A 19,938-nucleotide genomic window follows, 5' to 3' on the forward strand; every position below is an offset into this window, starting at 1 on the left:
GACGAAGAGACAGAATCACACAGGAAAGATACCAGCAAGACAGTCTGACAAGATCGCAAAGACAAAGGGAGCGCATGAACGCGGGAAGACCAAGGGGAAACCTATATTTAGACCTACTACAGCAAACACCACACAGGAAGTTCTCGTATTTCAAATTCGATGATACGACAATCCTTATTGTACTCTATCAAATATACTTACTCTTGCACCTCCACATAATTCGCTACACCCACGTCCATCAGTCTCCATCCCGACCAAAAAATAATAATTCAGACATACCTGGGAACAACCCAACCTCCCCATTCTGATTCTGGCCCTGCCACCAATCTTCTGAGGCAGGTTCAATCTCAGTTATCCTATCTCCCTCACGGAAGGTGATCTCGTTATCTTCCGCAGCGTCGTAGCTGAGAATATGTATATGAGAGACGCAATTAAAGGAAAAGTAGGTGGTGCATTTACTCATATAATGCGATGGCCGTTATACCATCAGCAGCTGGAAGAGGCGGTGGGGTAGGCGCGCGAGGGGGAGGCGGTGGTAGCACTGGCGCAATCGGGGCCATAGGGGGCGGGGGAGGTGGCGGAGGAGGCGGAGGCGGAGGGATATCTGCCTCTGGCTCCTGTTCCTCCTGGACATCGTCGGGTTGATGAACAAGTTCAACATAATTAGCTGTATAGGGATTCAGTTTGTAATAAAAAATCAGAATAGAGAAACGACAAACAGGGGAAAAGGCCAGTCTTTCCATCAGGTCCAACACCGGACCACCACCCCTCATCGATTTCCTCAATGTGTTCAACAAAGTCGCCTTCGGCCAAATTTAGCTCATTATCTTCCGTAGCTTCGTACTCATAAAGAACTACGGCGACGACTCCTTTCCCAGCAAATGATGGTGTTTTCACAGCTGGCGTAGGTTCAGAGATTGATGCGGCAGCCATCTGCATGATAAAATCAGTCCACATATATCCATTACAAAGATCAATAAACTAACCTGGGCAACGGGCGGTTGGAATGGTGGTAATGTTGGAGGAGGAGGAGGTGGTGGTGGTGGTGGTGGTGGTGACTCTTCCTCCGGTTCAGGCTCGTAAGTCGCTGCTGGAGGAGGTTCAAACCGTGGTGGAGGCGGAGGTGTTGCAAATGCGGGAGGAGGAGGAGGAGGAGGCGGCGGCGGCGGCTAGTAAATTATTGTTAGATAATACGTCCAGGGCAAGTAGGGACAAACATACCGGAGGTTCGTATACCTCTTCAACCTCGGTTGGCTCTTCGGGCTCTGGTTGTTCATATTCAGGCTGTTCAGGCTCAGGCTCCTCTTCCGTTCCCCAAGCCGCTTCTTGAACTGCATCTCTTGCGGCTCTGACGTCCGCAGTCGACACGGCAACAGCAGCCGCAGCACCAACAGTACCAGCAGCAGCGACTACACCACCAGCTGAGGGAAGTCCCCCAAAGTTTTTTGGGGCGCCTCGCGAGACGGTAGCCCTCCCAAAAGCAGGCGCACTGGACGGGAACACAGGTTTCGAAACAGGACTCGCAGCTGGGGCGACATACGCCGCACTCCGACTTCTGACTTCTTCCTCCTCTTGCTGTTTCTTCGCTAAAGCCTGCCTTTCACTCCAAGTCAACTTTTTCGCACCTCCAGCTGACGGCGAGCTCGGGGAGGGCGTGGACGCTGATTGTTGCCCGAAGGCCGAGAACGGGTTCTTGAGTTTCTTGGGAGTGGGAAGGGATACAGGGGTATAAGCACTTTTCGTGGGTTCGATTTTATCTTGCTCTTCTGGTTTTGAGGGCGTAGTAGATGATACTGCAGCGTGGGTGATGATACGGGGTGGAGGCGATGGTTGTGAAGCAGTAAATGCAGGTGAAACGCGAGCTGGAGGAGTTGAAATCGAGGCTGGCGAAGCTGGTTGCTATTCACAAAATTGAGCTTCGTCTCTAAGAATAAGGAATGTATGAAACAGCTCACCATTGCACTAAAGGCGGGGCGAGATGTGGTTGGAAGAACAGGTGGCCGGCTCGCTGTAGGAAGTTTGGGAGGCGCAGTTGCTTTGGGAGCCTCCTCTGGCCACGCATCTGCAGGGGCAGATCCAGTGACAACCGTTCTGCCGTACAGGGAACCTGCAGAAGAGGCAGGTTTCGAAGATCCAAAAGTCGGCTTGGCGGGTAAAGCTGAAAAGGCAGGTCTGGCTGCGGGTGGAGGGGCTTTCTTCAATGCAGAGATGTCGACCTTTCCTACGGGTGTATAACTTGATCCCACAGGAGCGATCGGCTCAAATTTCCTTGGCTGCTCTTTGTGTGAAGAGTACTTTGCTCCAGACGCTGCTTCTACTCGAGACATGATTAACGCAGGAGTGACGTCGCTCTAGTCGAGACACGTTAAATCACAACATGTAAAAACCGACAGTCCCTCACCTCATTTCGAGCACTAATCACGACGTGTGCCCCACGTAAAAACTTGGCCACAGAATTGGAATGGGTGTGGAAAAGTCCTTTCTTCGCTTCGGGAACTCCGTCACCGCACCAGTTGATTTGAACGAACTTCGGCAGGTTACTCTGAGGGCGAAGGGTTGAAGTATCTGTTATTGGACGCATTCTAAATGACTTACATTTCGATCCACTACCCTCGCAAAAGCATATTGCATTCTAGATGATGAAACAGGATATAGGAATGAGGGATCGTCATATCGGATAATTTATCGAGCAATCATACCGTCCGTCAGAGAACTCCTCCTCAAGTTCCCCCAAGCCGCCGTGACCTGAGGCTTGAACTTTCAGATCATTGGTACCACCCTCATACGTGAAGATGACCCAGTCAATTCCCCTCGCATTGATCACATTTTGATATGCATCAGAGATTTCTCTGCTTGAGAGGTTCACTTGAAGGGACATCGCGATCCCTGCCCGTATATAATCAGCCTTGAATGCCACGCCAACGTTCAATCAATCTCTTACCTTTAGCTTGTGAACGTTCGCTTCAATGGATGTAAGACAGTGGTGGTGGTGGAAAGAAACGGAAATGTGTGCGCGCTGGTCGCAGCAGTCGCAGCTGCACGGACAGATCACGTGACGAGCGTACCACCCCAAATAAGTACCAAGTTCCTCAGTAGACCGGTGACCGTCTGTATATGAAGAAAGTCCTGCGATATACAGACCGGTAAATCTGAGTTTAAATTGACGTACCGCGCGGCTCCCACGCCAGTTTCCATAAATGGTTTGATGGTTTCTGACCTCCCCTAAACAATCCGCACGTGTCGCATGACGCGCACCGCGTTTCCACTGAATTAATGGCGTGAAATTGACGCGTTTTCTCATATACCACACGTCTGTATCATTGAACACCAAACCCAGAAAATTCACGGGGAGGCTCTGATCCAATATTGTCAAATGAAATTGGCCTACACACAAAATATATAATACATTCAGCGTTAAAGAATATACCCGAAGTACCCCCAACTTCCTCCTTTCTCAATGTCAAAAATGTATCGGCATCGATGTTGGGGTGAATGTGAAAGAAGTTGGTGGTATGTAAGAATTTGCGGTGGTCAGAGAATTGGCGTCGCTCGGCGCAAGCTGGGATATTGAAGGAGACGCAGAAAATTTGCTGCAACCGATGTCGGAAGCTAGAGGGTTCGCTTTTGCAGGTTTTCGGGTTTTCTTTGTCGGCGCAAATGTGGCAGATGCCAGTATATCGGCTGCGCTTCTGCGCTTCTGTGGTGCATAGCTGAGAGATGACTTGACGTTGGAAGCAGTGGACGGAGAAAAAAGCGAATCGCAGGGCGGGATGATTTGGCGTGAGCCGGACCGGATTGTTAAGGGGAGGTCAAAAATTGTCGAACCGCTTATGGAAACTGGCGTGGGAGCCGCGCGGTACGGGGATTTAAACTCAGACATACCAGCCTGTATATCGAAGTTCTCATATACAGGCTGGTCACGAGCCTAGTTCCTCAGTTCCTTGCGTGTAAACTTCTACCCTACACAGTGCTCGCAAGCTGTTGGTGTATCAGCCGTGGACAAAGAATTGCGATATTTTTACAAGGTAAAGCTGTTCATTCTATTGATGCAGTTTTTCTTTACGATTGATGTAGGAGGACTCTTTGGTGCTGTGCGATGGGTATCACAAGCGTCGTGCGTTTCACTGGCAGATGCCCGCTGATGCTGCCACTTTCTAAAATTCTAATGTAGCCAAGGACGGCCTATATGTGTTGGAAAGGCTCGGAAAGGACATGATTTCAAGCCTCTGTTGGATAAACGACTTCGATCTAAGAAGCCAGCATCTAACGGTTGGCATCAATCTCGTATTGGGGTTACAACCGAACGGGTTTCGTCCACCCGGCTTCCGATGTGATCCCGCATGTGTGATGTACTAGAAGATACATCCTGAAATTGCGCCCTTTCCCTCTGGCTTCCATCACCCCAACCTCGCCGTCTTTGACTTTGTCCAACAATGTCCACCAGACCTGCTCGGTGGGTCATGGTTGACGACACAGATACCAGCATTCAGTATAGCGGGCCATGGGTGCAACCTGACGCCAGCATCTATGACGTTCAAGGCAATTTTGGGCCAACATACAAGCAGTCCTTGCATGGAACAACCGGAGTTGCGAGCCTTTCTTACGCTTTCAATGGTAGGTCGTCTTGTATTTGGCGTGAACTGTGCCACCTTATGGAGTTTCTTTAGGAACCCGAGCAGCGATATATGGGACGACTTACATCAATAATTCGACGGGGGTTGTAGATCCAGTCTGGCAGTGCTTTATGGACGGAATAAGCAGCGGTACACAAGTGCCGTTTCCTTTCTACGAGAACAATTGGGTGTTCTGTCAGTGGGATAGCTTACCCGACGGTCCGCACGTCATGTCCGTCAATGCCACCAGCAAAGGGCAAACGTTTTGGTTCGATGAACTGCGGTATTCACCGACCGCTGGAGCTTCGATTAACGGAGGAGCCATCCTTTTTGATCACCGTGACCCCGATATTAATTTTGATAGCCAATGGGGAGCATTAGGAGGAACAGCCAACATGACATCAGTAACGGGGGCTACGATGACTCTTGACTTCTTTGGTATGTTCCCGTGTTTCCCTTCTCGTGATCAGGAAAATGAGCGTTGTATATAAGGTACCAATTTGACATGGTTTGCCATGATACCAGTCGAGCTTCCCCACGGGCCCACGACGGCAACCTATGCCGTTGACAACAACTCAGCTGTAACCTTCACGCTCCCAGGCCTCCCAAATGCAAACAATGGGACTGCCACTCAGTACAACCAGAAGGTTTTCCAGACTACACCCTTACCCTTGGGCAACCACACTCTGAAAGTTGTTCACCAAGGCAACTCGTCCTTAACTCCATTAGTCCTCAACTATCTCGTCATCCAAAATCAAACCAATTCAGCTCCGGAGACTATTTCATCTGTGCATACGTCAAAGGGTCCTCCTGTTGGAGCTATTGTTGGTGGTGCCATTGGAGCAGTCTCAGCTCTCGTCCTCTCAATTGTGTTATTTCTTGTCATCAGACACAGGCGCAAACGAAGGGCCAATGCAAATACGGTGGTAAATGACAATAATATCGTCGACCCATTCTTTGCTGCCCCACCGTCCCAGCTGGACACTGGGAGTTACGGCACGAGCACGACACAGGTGCTGCCCGCTTCTCAACACAGACGGACGCCATTGGGAAGCTTCATCACCAACACTGGCATCACTACTAGCACCTCTTCCAGCGGGTTTGGGAGCTACCCGACGAGTGGAAGCCGGAAGGGAGTGGCTAGTCCAGCAACTGTGGCGTCAGGATCTGACGGCGAGCCTAATCCGCCGCTAACGACGACGCGGAGACTTGTGCATCATCAGGACAGTGGTATCCGGCTTCCAAATACGGAGGTCGAAGAGGTTGTGGATGTCCCTCCCAACTATACTCCTGCTTGACGCGGATTTCGACGTTCGACTCTTTCCCCAGTCCGCTTTTATCTCGTGGGCTCGTCCACACGAGAGAGACTTTTGCGGGCCCTTGCCTATCCTTGCCCCTTCGATCAGCGTCTCGCAGAGTAGCTTCATGAACATCACGAAGTTGCCGTGAGGTACGGGGCAATTGTTTACCATTCGGCATCCTCATCTGATGATTACGTTGGGCTTTTTGAGATCGATTGTTCGTTATAGCTGCTCCTGCGCTAAGTACGCGATAGCTAGCCAAAGTTGTCCTAACTATGCGTTGACTTCGAATTCATCAGGTTTGACATAAGCACTTTGTTTGATTTGATATTTATCAATGCGCCGTCATTCTCGTGCACGTCTGAGGTTCGTCTTTCCAACACCGCACGTACGTGCCAGCTAATGGTGAACCCCTTCCAGCTCTTGTGCAGTCCCGGTACCACCTCTATAGCCTATAAGACTCTTAAGAATACATCCGTTGCCTCCGCATACCCCTAACTTGAAATTTGAAATACAGGAAATATTATACTTCCACCTCCTTCCCGACTTGATGTCAAGTTTCCATCGAAGCCATAATTGAAAATGTGGCGATGTATACACACCGCCACCCTGATGTGTTCACGCTCTTTGCCACTGTCATTTTTTCTTTCCTAGGTGACGACGGGGACGAGTCGCCATGTCCTCATCTGTCACTCGCAAAGTGGTCATCGACGATACTAGCAGCCTCATCCGTTACGTTGGACCTTGGATCACCGTGAATGGCCAGAACTATGACACGCAGGGGAACTTTGGGGCAACGTTTAACAACTCTTTACACGGGACGACTGGCGTCGCCAACTTTTCTTTCTCTTTTAGTGGTGAGTACTTTCAAAATAGCAGTTGAGAACGCACTCAAGCGCAGTTTAAGGCTCTCAGGTTTATGTATCTGGGACAATCTCCATTAATAACTCGACTGGCGTTCCGGATCCGTCCTGGGGGTGCTTCATGGACAGTGTTGCCAGTGGCACGAGTCCGCCGTTCGGATACATTGAAAATAATTGGCCTCTTTGCCAGTGGGATAATCTCGCCGACGGACCACATGTCCTGGAAGTCCACGTCACCAGCAAAGGACAGACCTTTTGGTTCGATCAAATCAATTATACTCCCTCCCCCAACCTCATTGTCAACGAGACGGCTCTTCTGGTTGATCATAAGGATGCCGATATTCATCTGGACTCGTCATGGGCGGATTTAGGGGGCATTGCCAACTATACAAGTCAAAAGGGCGCACAAATGCAATTTAGTTTTGTCGGTGAGTATCGAGCATTCTCGAAACGTCCTTGTTCTGAGGCTAACTATCATGACAGGTACGGGTTTGAGCTGGTACGGTTTTAAACCCACGGAGTTACCCCATGGCCCCACGACAGCGTCATACGTCGTTGATAATCAGTCTGCTGTGACGTTCACTCTACCTGGTCTGCCCAAATCTGATATCCCCACTCAGTACAATCAGAAGTTTTTCGAGACTCTCGCCCTTCCTTTCGGCTTGCACAATATTACCGTTACCCATGGCGGTGATCCGTCTTTGACGCCGCTTGTCCTAGGAACTCTGGTCGTCATGAATGGAACCACCTCGAAGACCCTGCCTGCTCAGATTTCGAGCCCTTCCAAAGATAACCATGTAAAGCATGCAAGAAACTTGGGGATCATCATAGGCCCCGTTTTTGCTGCTGTTGTGATCTCCATTATCGTTTCAACTGCAGTTATCATTCATTTCAGGCGGCGAAAAGCGGGCAAGAACGATGACACCGAGCTATCACTGCCATCCGCTTCGACAGGCAACTTCGCCTCGCCAGACAATACACGGGAATCCCACAATGTGTTCTTGTCAGAATCAACTCCCTTCATGTCTACCGCAGGCCTTCAAATTGAATCGCCTTCCCATACATCATCCGCAAACTTACATCACTCCAACACGATTACTCGCACCATGCGAAAGCAGGAGGAGGCTCTGGCAGCTTTTAACTTGTCCCCAGGTAGCGAAAGCGGGTCATCAAGGTATGTTCTTCACCAGGACAGTGGGGTTCGTATGATGGATTCTAAAGAGGAAGTTGTTGAATTACCCCCATCATACACGCCTAGTTGAGGGCCTCAGGGTTCCGCACCACATATCTTTCCGATTCATCAAAGTTCCCATTGCAGTTCACATATACCTTATATCACCTCGCTTTAGCTAGGTCTGCCAGCTTCTAATTCTAGCCCTATTTCGGCACAGAATATTTGTTTTTCAAGTACATAACAGATATTTTCTCAATCCGCCATCCAAGCTCTTCTGCATGGCATTGCTGACCTAGACACAACCCTGTATTCCTTTCGCCCATTGGTCCTAGTATAGTATCCAAGAAACTCCACTTCAATGGTAATCTTGTCGACTCCCGATAATCTTCAACACAATCAAGCAAGTGAGCTGACAGTTGGCGTCAAACTTGAGTATGTAGACTTGGCAAAAGAAGATATAGATGAGCCATCAAACAATACAACCATAAACACGAATCAAGGCAGTCACTGAATAATTATGACATGACACAAGGCCGATCAAACGATAGCTTTGCCTTCACTGTCAGTACCCCTTGAAGTCATATTCAGGGGGAGCATCCTCCCCGGTACGAGGAGGTGGTGGTTGCTGCCCCGAGCTGCTCGGCTCGAGCTCAGACTCACCCACTACATGTCCCCCTCCACTACGCAAACTCGCAACAACTGCAGCTAAAGCGGGTCCTGGGATGTTCCACTCTGCAAGCCTTTGCAGAACGGACAATTGATTTTCTGAGAGCAACCCGTCGGTCGGAGCATCGCGAGCAGATGCCGAAGATGTTTGGGGAGAACTTCCAGTGTCAGGAAAGTCAGGAAGCGGAGGCAGGTGTTTACTTTGAGAGAGTATGGATGGAGGAGAGAAGACGGGTGACTCTGTTGTTGAGCGGTTGAGAACATCCCTTTGCCCGGTGGATGAAGGTGGTGATGGAAGTAGTTCGGGATATGCAACCACATCCGTTATAGCTTGGGTTGGAGGGGACATTATTTTCATGGAGTCCAGTGGAATACGTTGCTCCTCGTAACGAGATGTTCCATCTTGAAAAATTGGGTTGTTATACCCAGAGATCCCTGTGAATGATTGGTCCATGGGATTGGCTGCGGACTTTTCAACAGTGTCCAGTGTGACCGTCTCAATCGAGGATCGTCGCCGTTGGCGAAGGAATAGTGTGCAGATAAGGAGGAATAGGAGAGCCACGATTCCTGTCACGATTCCAACAATGATGCCGATTTTTGGCGCCTTGTGCTTGGATGTAGTTGTATCGCCCGAAGGTCCAGGGATGGTTGTGCTCGTTGATATGGCTATGCTTGTTGATATAGTTGTGCTCATCGATGGCACCGACGCGGCCGTGTAACTGGGCAGATCGGAAGAGAATTAGCGTCTAGCGAGTTCGAGAGACATAACAAGACATACACGAAGCTATTTATATTCACCCATGTAGCTTGGATCTCAAGGTTTGGATCGAGGGAGGCAACTGAGACGGTATGGTTTCCCGGGATGAGGACGTCCGAGGTCCATGTGAGCGGCAGGCAGTCGGTGACAGCTACCCCGGCCTTGTTAGTATTGACCTCAGTGACATTTGTTCCATCGAGGGAAACCTGTCCGATCCACCCATCGACGGCGTATAGGAAGTTGATTGTGACTCTAGTCCCTGAAATGCAATTGGGTGAGAAACGCGTACCTAACAATGCGGCTTCGAGGATCCACAGTAACAATGCGAAGACTTGACCTACCTGTGAATGTCAGAGATACACTCTGGCCGTTTCCCCATATCCAACGTATTCCACCACAATTCGGGTGATAGACTTCGGACCCAATCCAACTGGACAAAAGACATCTAAGTCAACTCCTGCCAGGGCCGCGTGCAAGCCCAGTGTAAGTCCTCACATGTTTGCTGGGATAGTGACCAATCTTGTGTCGTTGACACCAACAGTTATGTCCTGAGCCCAGCATATATCGAGGATAAGAAGACTAAAAAACAATATGACGGCAGATGGGGTCGCCATAACCAAGCAGAAAGGTTGACGCCGAGTTCTGGTGGCTTGCAGGCATGGGCGGCTGGTACTTGTACGTGTGTGGGCATGTTCCTGATAATTAACTCAAGGTTTTACAGTGTGTTGCATACAGTGCTTTGCATGTGAGATTGCACTCCGGAAAGCTTGTTTGTACTTGTAGATTGTGACTGTTGATGTCATGCAGGCGAAGTGATCAACTAGCTTGAAGTGCTGGGAGTCAGGTCACGGAATCTTCGGGTGGGAGGCCCCTGCTCAATGAATAAGTTTCGCCTGAGGCTTCTGTTAGCGTTGTTGATCTTGATGTGTTGATAACCGTTTCCAAGCTCACGAAGGGCAGGCACGCTGGATGTTAGGAAAACTGCCCCCATCTTCCCACATCATTCGCTCATGTTGTCAAGTTATAGTACGTTATAATCAGCCGATTCTTCGAAGCGTTGGTGGGTGACTCCTTCTCGCCGCTTTCTCCGATCTTGACCGCCTCTCAGATATCTACTAGTTCCTGGCCTTCCTCAAGTACGGTGTTCCTCATACATGAATGTTGAACAGTTCAAGTCGAACCATCAAAGTCGACGATACAGATCCTCACATAGTCTACAATGGAGGGCCATGGGTATTGGACAACGGGAGTCAGAGTAAACTGGGGAACTTTGGCCTGCCCTATCAGAACACTTTGCACGGCTTAAAGAAGGGAAGTGGGAGCCTGTCATATAGCTTTGAAGGTGAGTAGTCATGGTTCTCCTCTCATCGTTCTCGCTTGAATACAGTTATCTACTACAGGATCAGCTGTAATGGTTTATGGGACGATGAATATACGCAACACCTCAGGAGTCATTGACCCCAAATGGTCATGTTTTATAGACGGGGTCGCCATTCCAACCGTCCCACCGTTCCAATATCCTGAGAACAACTACCCACTCTGTGAACAAAGCCAACTTTCTGATGGGGACCATACCATTATTGTGAGCGCGACGAGCAATGGCCAACCTTTTTGGTTCGACGACATCGAGTATACACCTTCCCTTGGTGTATCATTGGATAACGCGACTATCGTCGTCGATCATATGGACCCCTATATACAATACGGTCCAGGCTGGTTGCCTCTGGGCGACACGGCGAACATGACAAGCACCAATGGTGCACAAATGAATCTCCAGTTCACGGGTTAGCAGTATAATTATCTTTCGTTGCGCAGTCTAATCTTCTCTCAGGGGTCGGTCTAAGCTGGGTAGGGTTTATCCCAACAGAGCTTCCTCATGAACCAGCTCCCGCATTGTACACCGTAGACGATCTATCTCCAGTTGCTTTTGTTCTTCCGGGTCTACCTTCAAACTCATCCACACTCTTCAATCAAGTATTTTTCGCGACACCAGCTCTTCCGTATGGCCCTCACAACCTGACCGTTGTATATCAAGGAGGAAACACTCTCACCCCTCTCACCCTCACCGATTTACTCATACAAAACGGATCTCCCTTGGTCTCGGGGGTCAACACCACAAGTACCGCCGCCAACAACACACATCCAGGAGTATCAAAGGCGACGGCGTCCACTCGCGCGCGAGCTGGACCCATTGTTGGTGGCGTCTTTGGAACCATACTCGCTGTTCTCTTGCTTGCCATCCTATTTATTTTTGCGCGCAGATGGTATCGCCGTTACAAGAAACCCGTTCTACGACCTACACCAGGATATGCACACTCTTTCGATCCCACAGCTCCGTTAGACATGGAGATGGAAAACCGACGTTCACTTGCCCCTTCAATCATCACACAGGACCCTCGATACCCAACTTTCACACCAGGAATACACCATGATACCCAGTCGACTGTGACTTTCGATCCTCCACCGCTGCACCCTGCTGCACAGACAGAAAGTAACCCCACATCGTCCTACATTTCACAATCAAATTATCAGAATCTCAAACCAGCTTATACGGTGGCCTCTGGCTCCGCTGGATATCCATATGCTTCAGTTGGTATAGGCGCTTTCCACCAAGCCCTCTTTTTAAGCAAGAGTCAGGAGGTTGCCTCCGGCTCAAGAATGCGGGACAGCTATATGTGAACCGGGTCATACACACTTTCATACTTGGCAAACATCTCTACGAGGTTGTTGACTCTGCGGGGCGATGAGAAGGTCACTACAAAAAAATTGTATACTGATACCCCATATTGCACATGATTCGATTGAAGATCGTGACCGAGCCTACTGAGCCCCAGACTGCCCCACTTGTTTCGCGGCAACATAAAGGTTTGCATTCGAGCAGGGTCGTCGAGTTTTTTAGAACATTCTCCCGCTAGCGGCTAGTGCGTGAAGGACCCCCGAAAATCCTGCTAAATGGTAGATACCGATCCGGACAGAATTTTTCAAAATGAGGCGCTAGGATAGGTACAAACCGGACAGGTTTTCGAAAAAATCAGCAAAATGCTAGATACAGAGGCTTGCGAGAAGAATCAGAGGCTAGATACTAACCGGACAACTATGGTCGCGTAGCTAAAAAGTATGTACTATGACCTACCAGCACCTCGGCGCACCCTACGAGTCGGCAGTCACTGATTGTCACATATTTTGGCTGGACAAGCGTGACTCTTGTTTTCCAAGTTGTCACGCAACATCACACTTGTCCAGCCAAAATTCGTGACGATCAGTGACCGCCGACTCGTAGGGTGCGCCGAGGTGCTGGTAGGTCATAGTACTTTACGAAGCCTGACGTGTGGTCTGCGGTTCGAACCTTTTGCCGCACAAAAAAATTTGGCCCTGACTTGGGCTAGATACGCAGTTCGGACAACTTTTCGAAATTTTGGTCTAGGCTAGATAAAATCCGGACAGACTTCGCCAAAATTGGTACGGACAAGAATCTGGAAATCGGCAATTTCAGTATCTATCATTTAGCAGGATTTTCGGGGGTCCTGTGCGTGATTTCCAAGTTCAGGAGAGTGAAGTTACGTAAGATAAACATTCTTATCAGGGCGCCACGACGTAATAAAATAACCGCAAGAACGTTTGCTTGACATTGGCTTGACATATGCATCACGTTCTCAAATGCGAAGGACGCCTGGCCATGAGCTTCACTGACAGCCTTACATGTAAGACCAGATAATAGCTTCTGAGGTGTATCTGAGGTAACTGCGACGCAACGAGGTGCGCATAGGTATTCAGGGAGCGGAGGGGACGACAAACTGAAGTCGCCAAATTCATGGTCGGAATCCGGAAGTGTCTCAATAGTGTTATGTTTTGATGCTAACCTCAAGCAGCGACGTGGGTCCGTGGCAAATCTCCATTGAACTAAATTACATCCCCACTAGCACATGCTGTCACTTATATGGCGGTATTGAGCTTAGACAGTTGCTGGCAGGTTGCCTCTCTGCCCTTCGATGCTCCCCTTGCCGTCTCCCCTCACACCAATACGAACCGCAGAGGCTCCGCTATCACTTATCTGACCATTCACGAGCTCCTAGGCCGCCTTGGTCTCTGCTGAGGCCCTCGGTGAATCCGGCGAAGCTATCCGTATGTCAACCTTTACGTGGGAGGATCTATTAAGTGGCGTAGACACCATTCAAGAGGTGCGCTACGCTATCGCGGCGATGTACGCCTTGCAGCTTTATGAGTGGTTCGCGTCGTATGTTCCGATCCCCCCCCCCGTTCTGCAAACTTGGACGCTGATATTTCGTGCTAGGTTCGATAAGGAAGTTTCCCTTGTACGTTCCATCTGTATGATCAGGTATCATTAGGGGATCAATGGAATGCGCAGATCCACCAAGCGCGATGGTCCTCTATCAAGGTCGCATACCTTCTTTGCCGCTATTATCCCCTCTGTTTCTGGCCAGTGTTCATGTGGGCCTACATCGGGAATCACGGTCCAGAAGTGTGCAAATACGTCTTACGGCCTATTCATGGATTGCTCGCACCATTTGTAAGTCTCTTCACACTCACTATTCGAATAAATTAATTCATAATATGACTTACTAGCTATTTTTCTCTCAAGGTTCGAGTCTCGCCAAGTTCACCAACGATTTAGCATCTTACTTGAATCCAGCCGTGATGGTGATGAGAGCCTACGCGTTCTCTGGGCGCAATAGACGGGTTTTGATACCTCTGGCAACATGTTACTCAGGCCTACTCGCTGTGAACATTTGGGTTTTCTGCATTCGCATCGAAGCTATACCGTCATCCTTTTACACCCTGATTGGCGGAACTGGCTGTTTCCCCGACTATGGCGATCAGGTCATGGCTGAGAAAATTGGGGTGAGTATTTTTAACAAATCAAATGTCTTCAAAACTTACCCAGTGTCGACAGTATTCAATGGTTCGTCTTCTGTTTAGTTAAAGCGTGTCCCCGATCATCAACACGTATTCACAGTTAGCTGCGACGCTCATGGACTTGATATCTCTCGTTTTTGTTTTTATTGTAAATGTTTTTTCATCGCTTTGTGCTCTTTCCAAACTTACGCTCCTTGCAGCAATGTCGGAAAGCGCAAAACAGGGAGGTCTCCCTTGCACGGTACTTCATTAGCCAAGGTGAATAAGTTCTGTTGAACGACCTGTCGTGAAGGTCATCTAACGCTCCAACAGGTCTCTCTGCGTTTGGCTTTATTGCCTTCATAAATGCAACGAGCGCCGTATGCTTCTTCCGGTAGGTTGACCTTCAAGTTACATGTGAGGTATAATCCCTCATTTTCTTTCGAAAGTCCGAATCACGGTGGTCGTGGTGTTGGCCTACCTCTGGTTCTTATCTCGTCAAACCTCGTTGTGAGCTCATTTAACCACTCATCACGGTCGTGCGCTAACAAACATACCTAAAGGCTTGCAGAGTGTGAGTCCGCCAATACCCCAACATCTGATTGTTGATTGTTATTTGAATTGCATCCTTTTCTTTCTAGGATCCTCCTCTTGCGCCGAAAAGCGTCCCCGACGCACTATGAAATATCAAGGAGAAACTCGAATATTGTTCGTAACGCACTCAAAGATTCCGACGTATGGACTATGAATCCCGAAGAATAGACTTGACCATTATACAGCTAGTGACGACTATTTACACCTTAGCGCATTCATTCACATTTGTATATATATTTGCAAGAGCACCACTGTCGATAGCTATAGCATATTCGCTTTGAAATGATTTGGGACGGGTTGGCGGTTTCAACAGTTTTCCTCATTCAACTCAGGATCCAGCAAGCGTGCCACCGAAAAAAGTGTCCCCTTTGAGATACTAGCACCAAGTGCAAGTGCAATTATAGGTTGCCCACATAGGGCAAAAGATAGATGGATATTCAACAGAATCGTGAAGTTGCGCAATGCATACACTGTTGGCGGCAACGAAATAAATAAGGGAGAAGAAATCGATAGGTAACTAGGAATATAGGACGACGTCATTGACCAAAGCAGCGTGCACATATACGTGAAAGTAAGCATGAAAACATGGTACGTATATGGAGGGAAAGAAGAAAACGGTCCCTGAACAGTAAGTTAAAAAATACGAGCATCGAATTGGATGGGATCAGGGCGTCAAGATGTGGCAAGATAAAATAAAATAACAAGTCGATTGAGCGATAGTGAAATGCAAGATGGGGAGGGGGGGAATAGAAGGGTGTACAGATAACTCGATGCGACGAGAAGCAGAGCGGCACACGTCCAAGATGTGTCGAGGTTAGTTCTATAGTAAACAATAAGTTACATTGAGAAGTCCGGTCAAGGGGGATGGGTTTTCTTAAATCCCTCCATAGGCGTCATCAGCGTCATACATGGTATGAGTAGACAACGGACGCCTGGAAGCAGCAGGAGCCGCCTCTGGAATAGCCGAAGTTGTCATCATAGGGGAGGAAGATGACGATGGTGCCGCGCTATCATCCACATTAGCTACCATCAACGGTGCCACTTTCACATCCCGCCTCATCTCCGTGTACGACCCATCATCCATGTACGCAGGCGGCGCACCCCCATTTTGGGTTGGCTGACGAGTGAGATACGCGCCTTGCTCACCCGGATTGCCTGGAGGGGGGCTACCAGCACTGCGTGAGGATGTAGTCGAGGTGGAATGCTCAATGGCGGTGGCGGATGCGAAAGGATTGGGGAGGGAGTCATTCAATTCATGTGGTGACGGGGTCCTAATGTTCTGCGGCGGCATGATCTGACCTGGGCCAAATGCAGACTGTTGAGCTGGGCCAGGGTATTGTGGGAAGTGAGGGCCTTGGGATGGTTGACGTTGTAGGTATCGCACATCAGGAGCCCCATACCCGCCATAGGGAGCAGCGCCTGGAACATACCCCTGGTTGGAAGAAGGATACTGTTGACCGTTGTGTGGGATAGGAGGAGCACCGAAAGGGTTTGGAGCACCATAAGGACCGGGAGAACCATTATATTGTCCATTCTGACCGGGAACAGCACCGTAGTTGTGGAAGTTTCTTTGATCAGACCCGTACTGGGTTGGAGAATCAGCATCAGAGTAGGGATATGCCGACGGCGGGGCAGCAGGAGATTGTGCTGTTCGTCGTTCGATCATGGACGGTGGACGTGGCTTGAAGCTAGGCTCATCATTGGCGTCATCGAGCAGAACGGCAGATCGACGGAATCGGTCTGGACTGAACTCATCCCTTTCCGCAGCTCTCTTACGCCATCGACGCTGTATATAAGCTAAATTGAGCATCTCCCACCGATAGCCAATAGAAATGGACTGACAATGAAAAAGCCTGCTATAGCTATAACAACTACAAGGACAACAACACCTCCTGCGATGCTGCCAACGATACTACCTGTGCTCGTGCTGCCTGTCGACGACGGTGAAGCAGAGGCACTGGCTGCCGGCGATGATGAATGCTGCGTCACAAAAGATGTCAAAGTGACGGGCGCGCGAGACGGTTTCGTCTGCGTCGTCGAAGGTAACACCTATTATTTCGGGAAGGGGAAGATAAGAATAAAGCTGGTGAAGAGGAAGAGATATTATCGTACGGGTGTAGTCGTAGAAGGGGTGGTAACAGGGGCCACTTTGATCGGCTTAGTGGAGGTGGAAGAAGAAGTCGTCTCGCTAGAAGTCGTTGTGCTGGAAGTCGTAACAGACGTCGTTGTGGTTGGTACCGCTGGCTGAGAAGCAGCATTAGTTGTGGTGGTGGTTGTAGCCGCCGCTGATGGGGGGTTAGTCGAGTTTTTTTTTACTTACAAGACCAAAGAATACATACCCTTGGGTCCTTTGTCTGCAGCATCGCCTGCAGCCGCCGCAGGGGCCGCGGGGGTTACCACATTCTCTGGCCCCTGCCTGCGGGCTTTTGCGCTTCGCCTGTGTACAGCGCGCTGGTGTAGAATCTGGTCAGTCATGATAACGAGTGGTCAGTTTTGTTGTGTTTCGAGGGTATTTTAACGTCAATAGAGCCAAAAGTGAGCGAAAAAGAGGAACGAGTGTAGAGTAAAAGACAGGAATTGGCACAGTTGACCAGAAATCGAGGAAGGAAGCGAAGTTGTGTGGAGGCAACCAAACAAAGTCACAATTGAGGGAAACATTTCCTGATCATATCGGCCCTGTCCGTTGTCAAGCGACCATACGGCTTGTAAATTGTTTCTGCGTGGTGTTCAATCCCGGCTCAATGAATCCCATCTTTACCGGTAATTACCACTACTGTGTAAGTACTGGTCTCGTGTAGTCTCTTGCGTTTTACTATTTCACCTTAGTCAACACCACTTCCTGCAAATTTTTGAGGGCGTCTCGGAGGCCGGACAGATCCCTGATCATGAGGCTTGACGTTAACATACCTATTTATACACTTTTATACTCAAACCCTCAGTGTTTTCGGAGGTTGCAGGGCGTGGGGAAATAATGCTCGGAAATCCGAGTCGTTATTTTCTTTGTTCACTCAACTGATCATGAGCATCGATGAATTCACGTCCGGCGTCTCGCCAATATCGAAGCTCCCAGATGAGATCCTGATATCTATATTTCTCATAAACCTACCGCCATGTCGCCATCTCACAACTTGTCTCGAACAGCAGAAACGTACAATCCGATCTGCGTCGCAGGTATGCCGCCATTGGCGCGCCGTTGCCTTGAATTCCGCGATACTCTGGACATCAATTATGGACTTTGAGAAGGACTCGCTTGAATGGACTCAAGAGCTACTTGGTCGTTCAAAGCACATGCCGCTGAACATTGGCTGCTGCACGGCCGCATGCCGGCCAAAACACTTAGATCTCGTCCTAGACTTGGCTCCTCAATGCAGGACCTTTTGTCTTAAAGTCAAAGGGTTTACGGAGGGATTCTTGAACGCAATCCAGAAACCGGCGCCTCATTTGGAAGTGTTCGGTGTGTATCCACATTGGAAGGGCGAGGCTGGTGTTACGACCCTGCCAAAGATTCTATTCAACGGAGAAGCCCCAAAGCTCAGGAAAGTGCATTTTAACTGCTGTCGCTTCGACATCACGACGGCTGCGTTTTCTCAACTCACATGCCTCGAAGTTTCGTGGGCCCATGGATTTGCAGGCCCGACGGTTTCGGAATGGCTCAATCTCCTGAACAACATTCCCCGACTGAAAAAGCTCCTCATATCAATGTCCATTTCCAGAACGTTACCGAGCACGGTACCTTTGCCCCGAGCCCAACTTCCACATTTATCAGATCTCAGTCTAAGTTCACCCCTGGCTGAGTGCAGCAGTTTCCTCAGACACATCGACATCCCTCCTCTCGAAAGACTCTCATTGACAACCTACAGGCTTCATTTCAATCCCGATTCTGAATTCATAGTGAGATTTCTTGAAGAAAGGATGGATGGTTGGGCACATAATATGGTCAACTGTGAATGTCTCGCATCCATAGAGCCCCATTCCCTCTGGCTCAGGTGTAGCAACCACGACCCAATCAATCCTGATATTCTAGTTACCTTCGATTGGGAAGGATCTCAAGATGTACCGGAGCAGACCACAGCTCCGATGATTTGCTTCTCTCTTCCAGAGGTTTTCTTCCCGATCTTTCGCGGTGTTAGGTCGCTTCAAATGCATTCAAGTTACCTCCTTGATGAATACGACCCGCCGAGCGACTCCGAGTCTACATCCATTAAGATTCTCGGCCTCTGGATTCTCCGTTTCTTCCACAATTTGGTAATCCTGCATCTAGTGGGATATTTACATCTCATCCTGTTCCCCCACCTTGAACAGCAATTTTATGAGTCATCTGCCAAGGAAGTTCAAGACGTCATATTGCCTTCACTTCAGGCTTTGGAGTTTAGCGCTTGTGACTTCAAGATGGATGACGGGCGTAGGCTAAAGGTTCTTCGGGCCTTCCTAGGATTGCGCGCCAGAGCTGGAAAGCCGATCAAGACGATATCATTCAAATATTACGACTTGGGTGAGGGATATCAAACCATCGGGGAGGAGTTTGGAGTTGATATATCCTCGTAAATCATTTCTGCCATGCGACTTGTACGGCACGCAGCTCATTATATCCTCAAATTGACAACATATCATTCTTTTCTGTTGATTTATTGCCATGTCGGCCGTTGAGTACAATTTCATGAATAAAGGATGCGGAACAAAGCACGACAAACATCCTAAGTGACATAGATATCAAATAGATATCGCAGCGATCGCAGTTATCCAACTTACGCTCGGACTCCTACGACGTTCGCGACCATGGATTACTCTGAGCACCCACTAGTAGTGGACAACGGAACGGGGGTACGTCTCTCACAGACTTATCCAGCGAAAGCACCAATACTCATCGCCATCGTCTTTGTAATGGTCAATAGTCACTGGCACATCTTTATCACTTGTTTATCACCGCACAAGTACTCGGTCCTTCAGCTTCAACATTGTGACGTCAACAATTTGTCTCCGACTTACCTGTCTACTAGATAAGGAGCATTAAAAGGCCCGCCTTCGACAGCTTTCAAAGCGGCTCATCTAGATGGGGAAGTTCTGCACCTGCGGGGTTGGTAGCCTGGCTTCCACGTTGCTTGGATAGAGTTTGCCC

At 49.1% G+C, this 19,938-nt stretch overlaps 8 protein-coding genes across 8 annotated transcripts; 5 read left to right on the forward strand and 3 right to left on the reverse strand.

The window, feature by feature from the left end:
* Positions 1 to 137: 137 nt before the first annotated feature.
* Positions 138 to 2,878, reverse strand: LACBIDRAFT_380245 (uncharacterized protein; the record flags this gene model as incomplete). Its single annotated transcript, XM_001874994.1, has 10 exons — positions 138 to 223; positions 280 to 404; positions 460 to 667; positions 720 to 933; positions 987 to 1,169; positions 1,222 to 1,899; positions 1,956 to 2,351; positions 2,402 to 2,542; positions 2,596 to 2,632; positions 2,700 to 2,878. 10 exons carry the CDS (start codon positions 2,876 to 2,878, stop codon positions 198 to 200), a joined length of 2,187 nt encoding a protein of 728 aa, XP_001875029.1. The 3' UTR covers positions 138 to 197.
* A 1,555-nt stretch (positions 2,879 to 4,433) lies between these two features.
* Positions 4,434 to 5,911, forward strand: LACBIDRAFT_305058 (uncharacterized protein; the record flags this gene model as incomplete). Its single annotated transcript, XM_001874412.1, has 3 exons — positions 4,434 to 4,614; positions 4,668 to 5,051; positions 5,106 to 5,911. 3 exons carry the CDS (start codon positions 4,434 to 4,436, stop codon positions 5,909 to 5,911), a joined length of 1,371 nt encoding a protein of 456 aa, XP_001874447.1.
* Positions 5,912 to 6,590: 679 nt separating this feature from the next.
* On the forward strand, positions 6,591 to 8,130 carry LACBIDRAFT_305059 (uncharacterized protein; the record flags this gene model as incomplete). The annotated part of the gene is made up of 4 exons (XM_001874413.1): positions 6,591 to 6,771; positions 6,822 to 7,205; positions 7,261 to 7,951; positions 8,001 to 8,130. 4 exons carry the CDS (start codon positions 6,591 to 6,593, stop codon positions 8,128 to 8,130), a joined length of 1,386 nt encoding a protein of 461 aa, XP_001874448.1.
* Positions 8,131 to 8,513: 383 nt separating this feature from the next.
* On the reverse strand, positions 8,514 to 9,819 carry LACBIDRAFT_321550 (uncharacterized protein; the record flags this gene model as incomplete). Its single annotated transcript, XM_001874995.1, has 3 exons — positions 8,514 to 9,336; positions 9,396 to 9,626; positions 9,716 to 9,819. 3 exons carry the CDS (start codon positions 9,817 to 9,819, stop codon positions 8,514 to 8,516), a joined length of 1,158 nt encoding a protein of 385 aa, XP_001875030.1.
* A 713-nt stretch (positions 9,820 to 10,532) lies between these two features.
* Positions 10,533 to 12,053, forward strand: LACBIDRAFT_305061 (uncharacterized protein; the record flags this gene model as incomplete). Its single annotated transcript, XM_001874414.1, has 3 exons — positions 10,533 to 10,716; positions 10,775 to 11,158; positions 11,206 to 12,053. 3 exons carry the CDS (start codon positions 10,533 to 10,535, stop codon positions 12,051 to 12,053), a joined length of 1,416 nt encoding a protein of 471 aa, XP_001874449.1.
* A 1,445-nt stretch (positions 12,054 to 13,498) lies between these two features.
* On the forward strand, positions 13,499 to 14,990 carry LACBIDRAFT_305062 (uncharacterized protein; the record flags this gene model as incomplete). The annotated part of the gene is made up of 11 exons (XM_001874415.1): positions 13,499 to 13,608; positions 13,666 to 13,687; positions 13,741 to 13,902; positions 13,959 to 14,234; positions 14,287 to 14,295; positions 14,350 to 14,397; positions 14,450 to 14,507; positions 14,562 to 14,622; positions 14,678 to 14,738; positions 14,792 to 14,802; positions 14,870 to 14,990. The coding sequence occupies 11 exons, from the start codon at positions 13,499 to 13,501 to the stop codon at positions 14,988 to 14,990; spliced, it is 939 nt and encodes a 312-aa protein (XP_001874450.1).
* Positions 14,991 to 15,196: 206 nt separating this feature from the next.
* LACBIDRAFT_291970 (uncharacterized protein) lies at positions 15,197 to 17,297 on the reverse strand (the record flags this gene model as incomplete). The annotated part of the gene is made up of 4 exons (XM_001874996.1): positions 15,197 to 16,608; positions 16,665 to 16,850; positions 16,935 to 17,107; positions 17,162 to 17,297. The coding sequence occupies 4 exons, from the start codon at positions 17,295 to 17,297 to the stop codon at positions 15,697 to 15,699; spliced, it is 1,407 nt and encodes a 468-aa protein (XP_001875031.1). The 3' UTR covers positions 15,197 to 15,696.
* A 753-nt stretch (positions 17,298 to 18,050) lies between these two features.
* LACBIDRAFT_321554 (uncharacterized protein) lies at positions 18,051 to 19,367 on the forward strand (the record flags this gene model as incomplete). The annotated part of the gene is made up of 1 exon (XM_001874416.1): positions 18,051 to 19,367. One exon carries the CDS (start codon positions 18,051 to 18,053, stop codon positions 19,365 to 19,367), a length of 1,317 nt encoding a protein of 438 aa, XP_001874451.1.
* Positions 19,368 to 19,938: the final 571 nt, after the last annotated feature.

The sequence above is a fragment of the Laccaria bicolor genome, genomic scaffold, assembly GCF_000143565.1.
Source record: "Laccaria bicolor S238N-H82 LACBIscaffold_2 genomic scaffold, whole genome shotgun sequence".
In the NCBI taxonomy this organism is placed as follows: Eukaryota; Fungi; Basidiomycota; class Agaricomycetes; order Agaricales; family Hydnangiaceae; genus Laccaria; species Laccaria bicolor.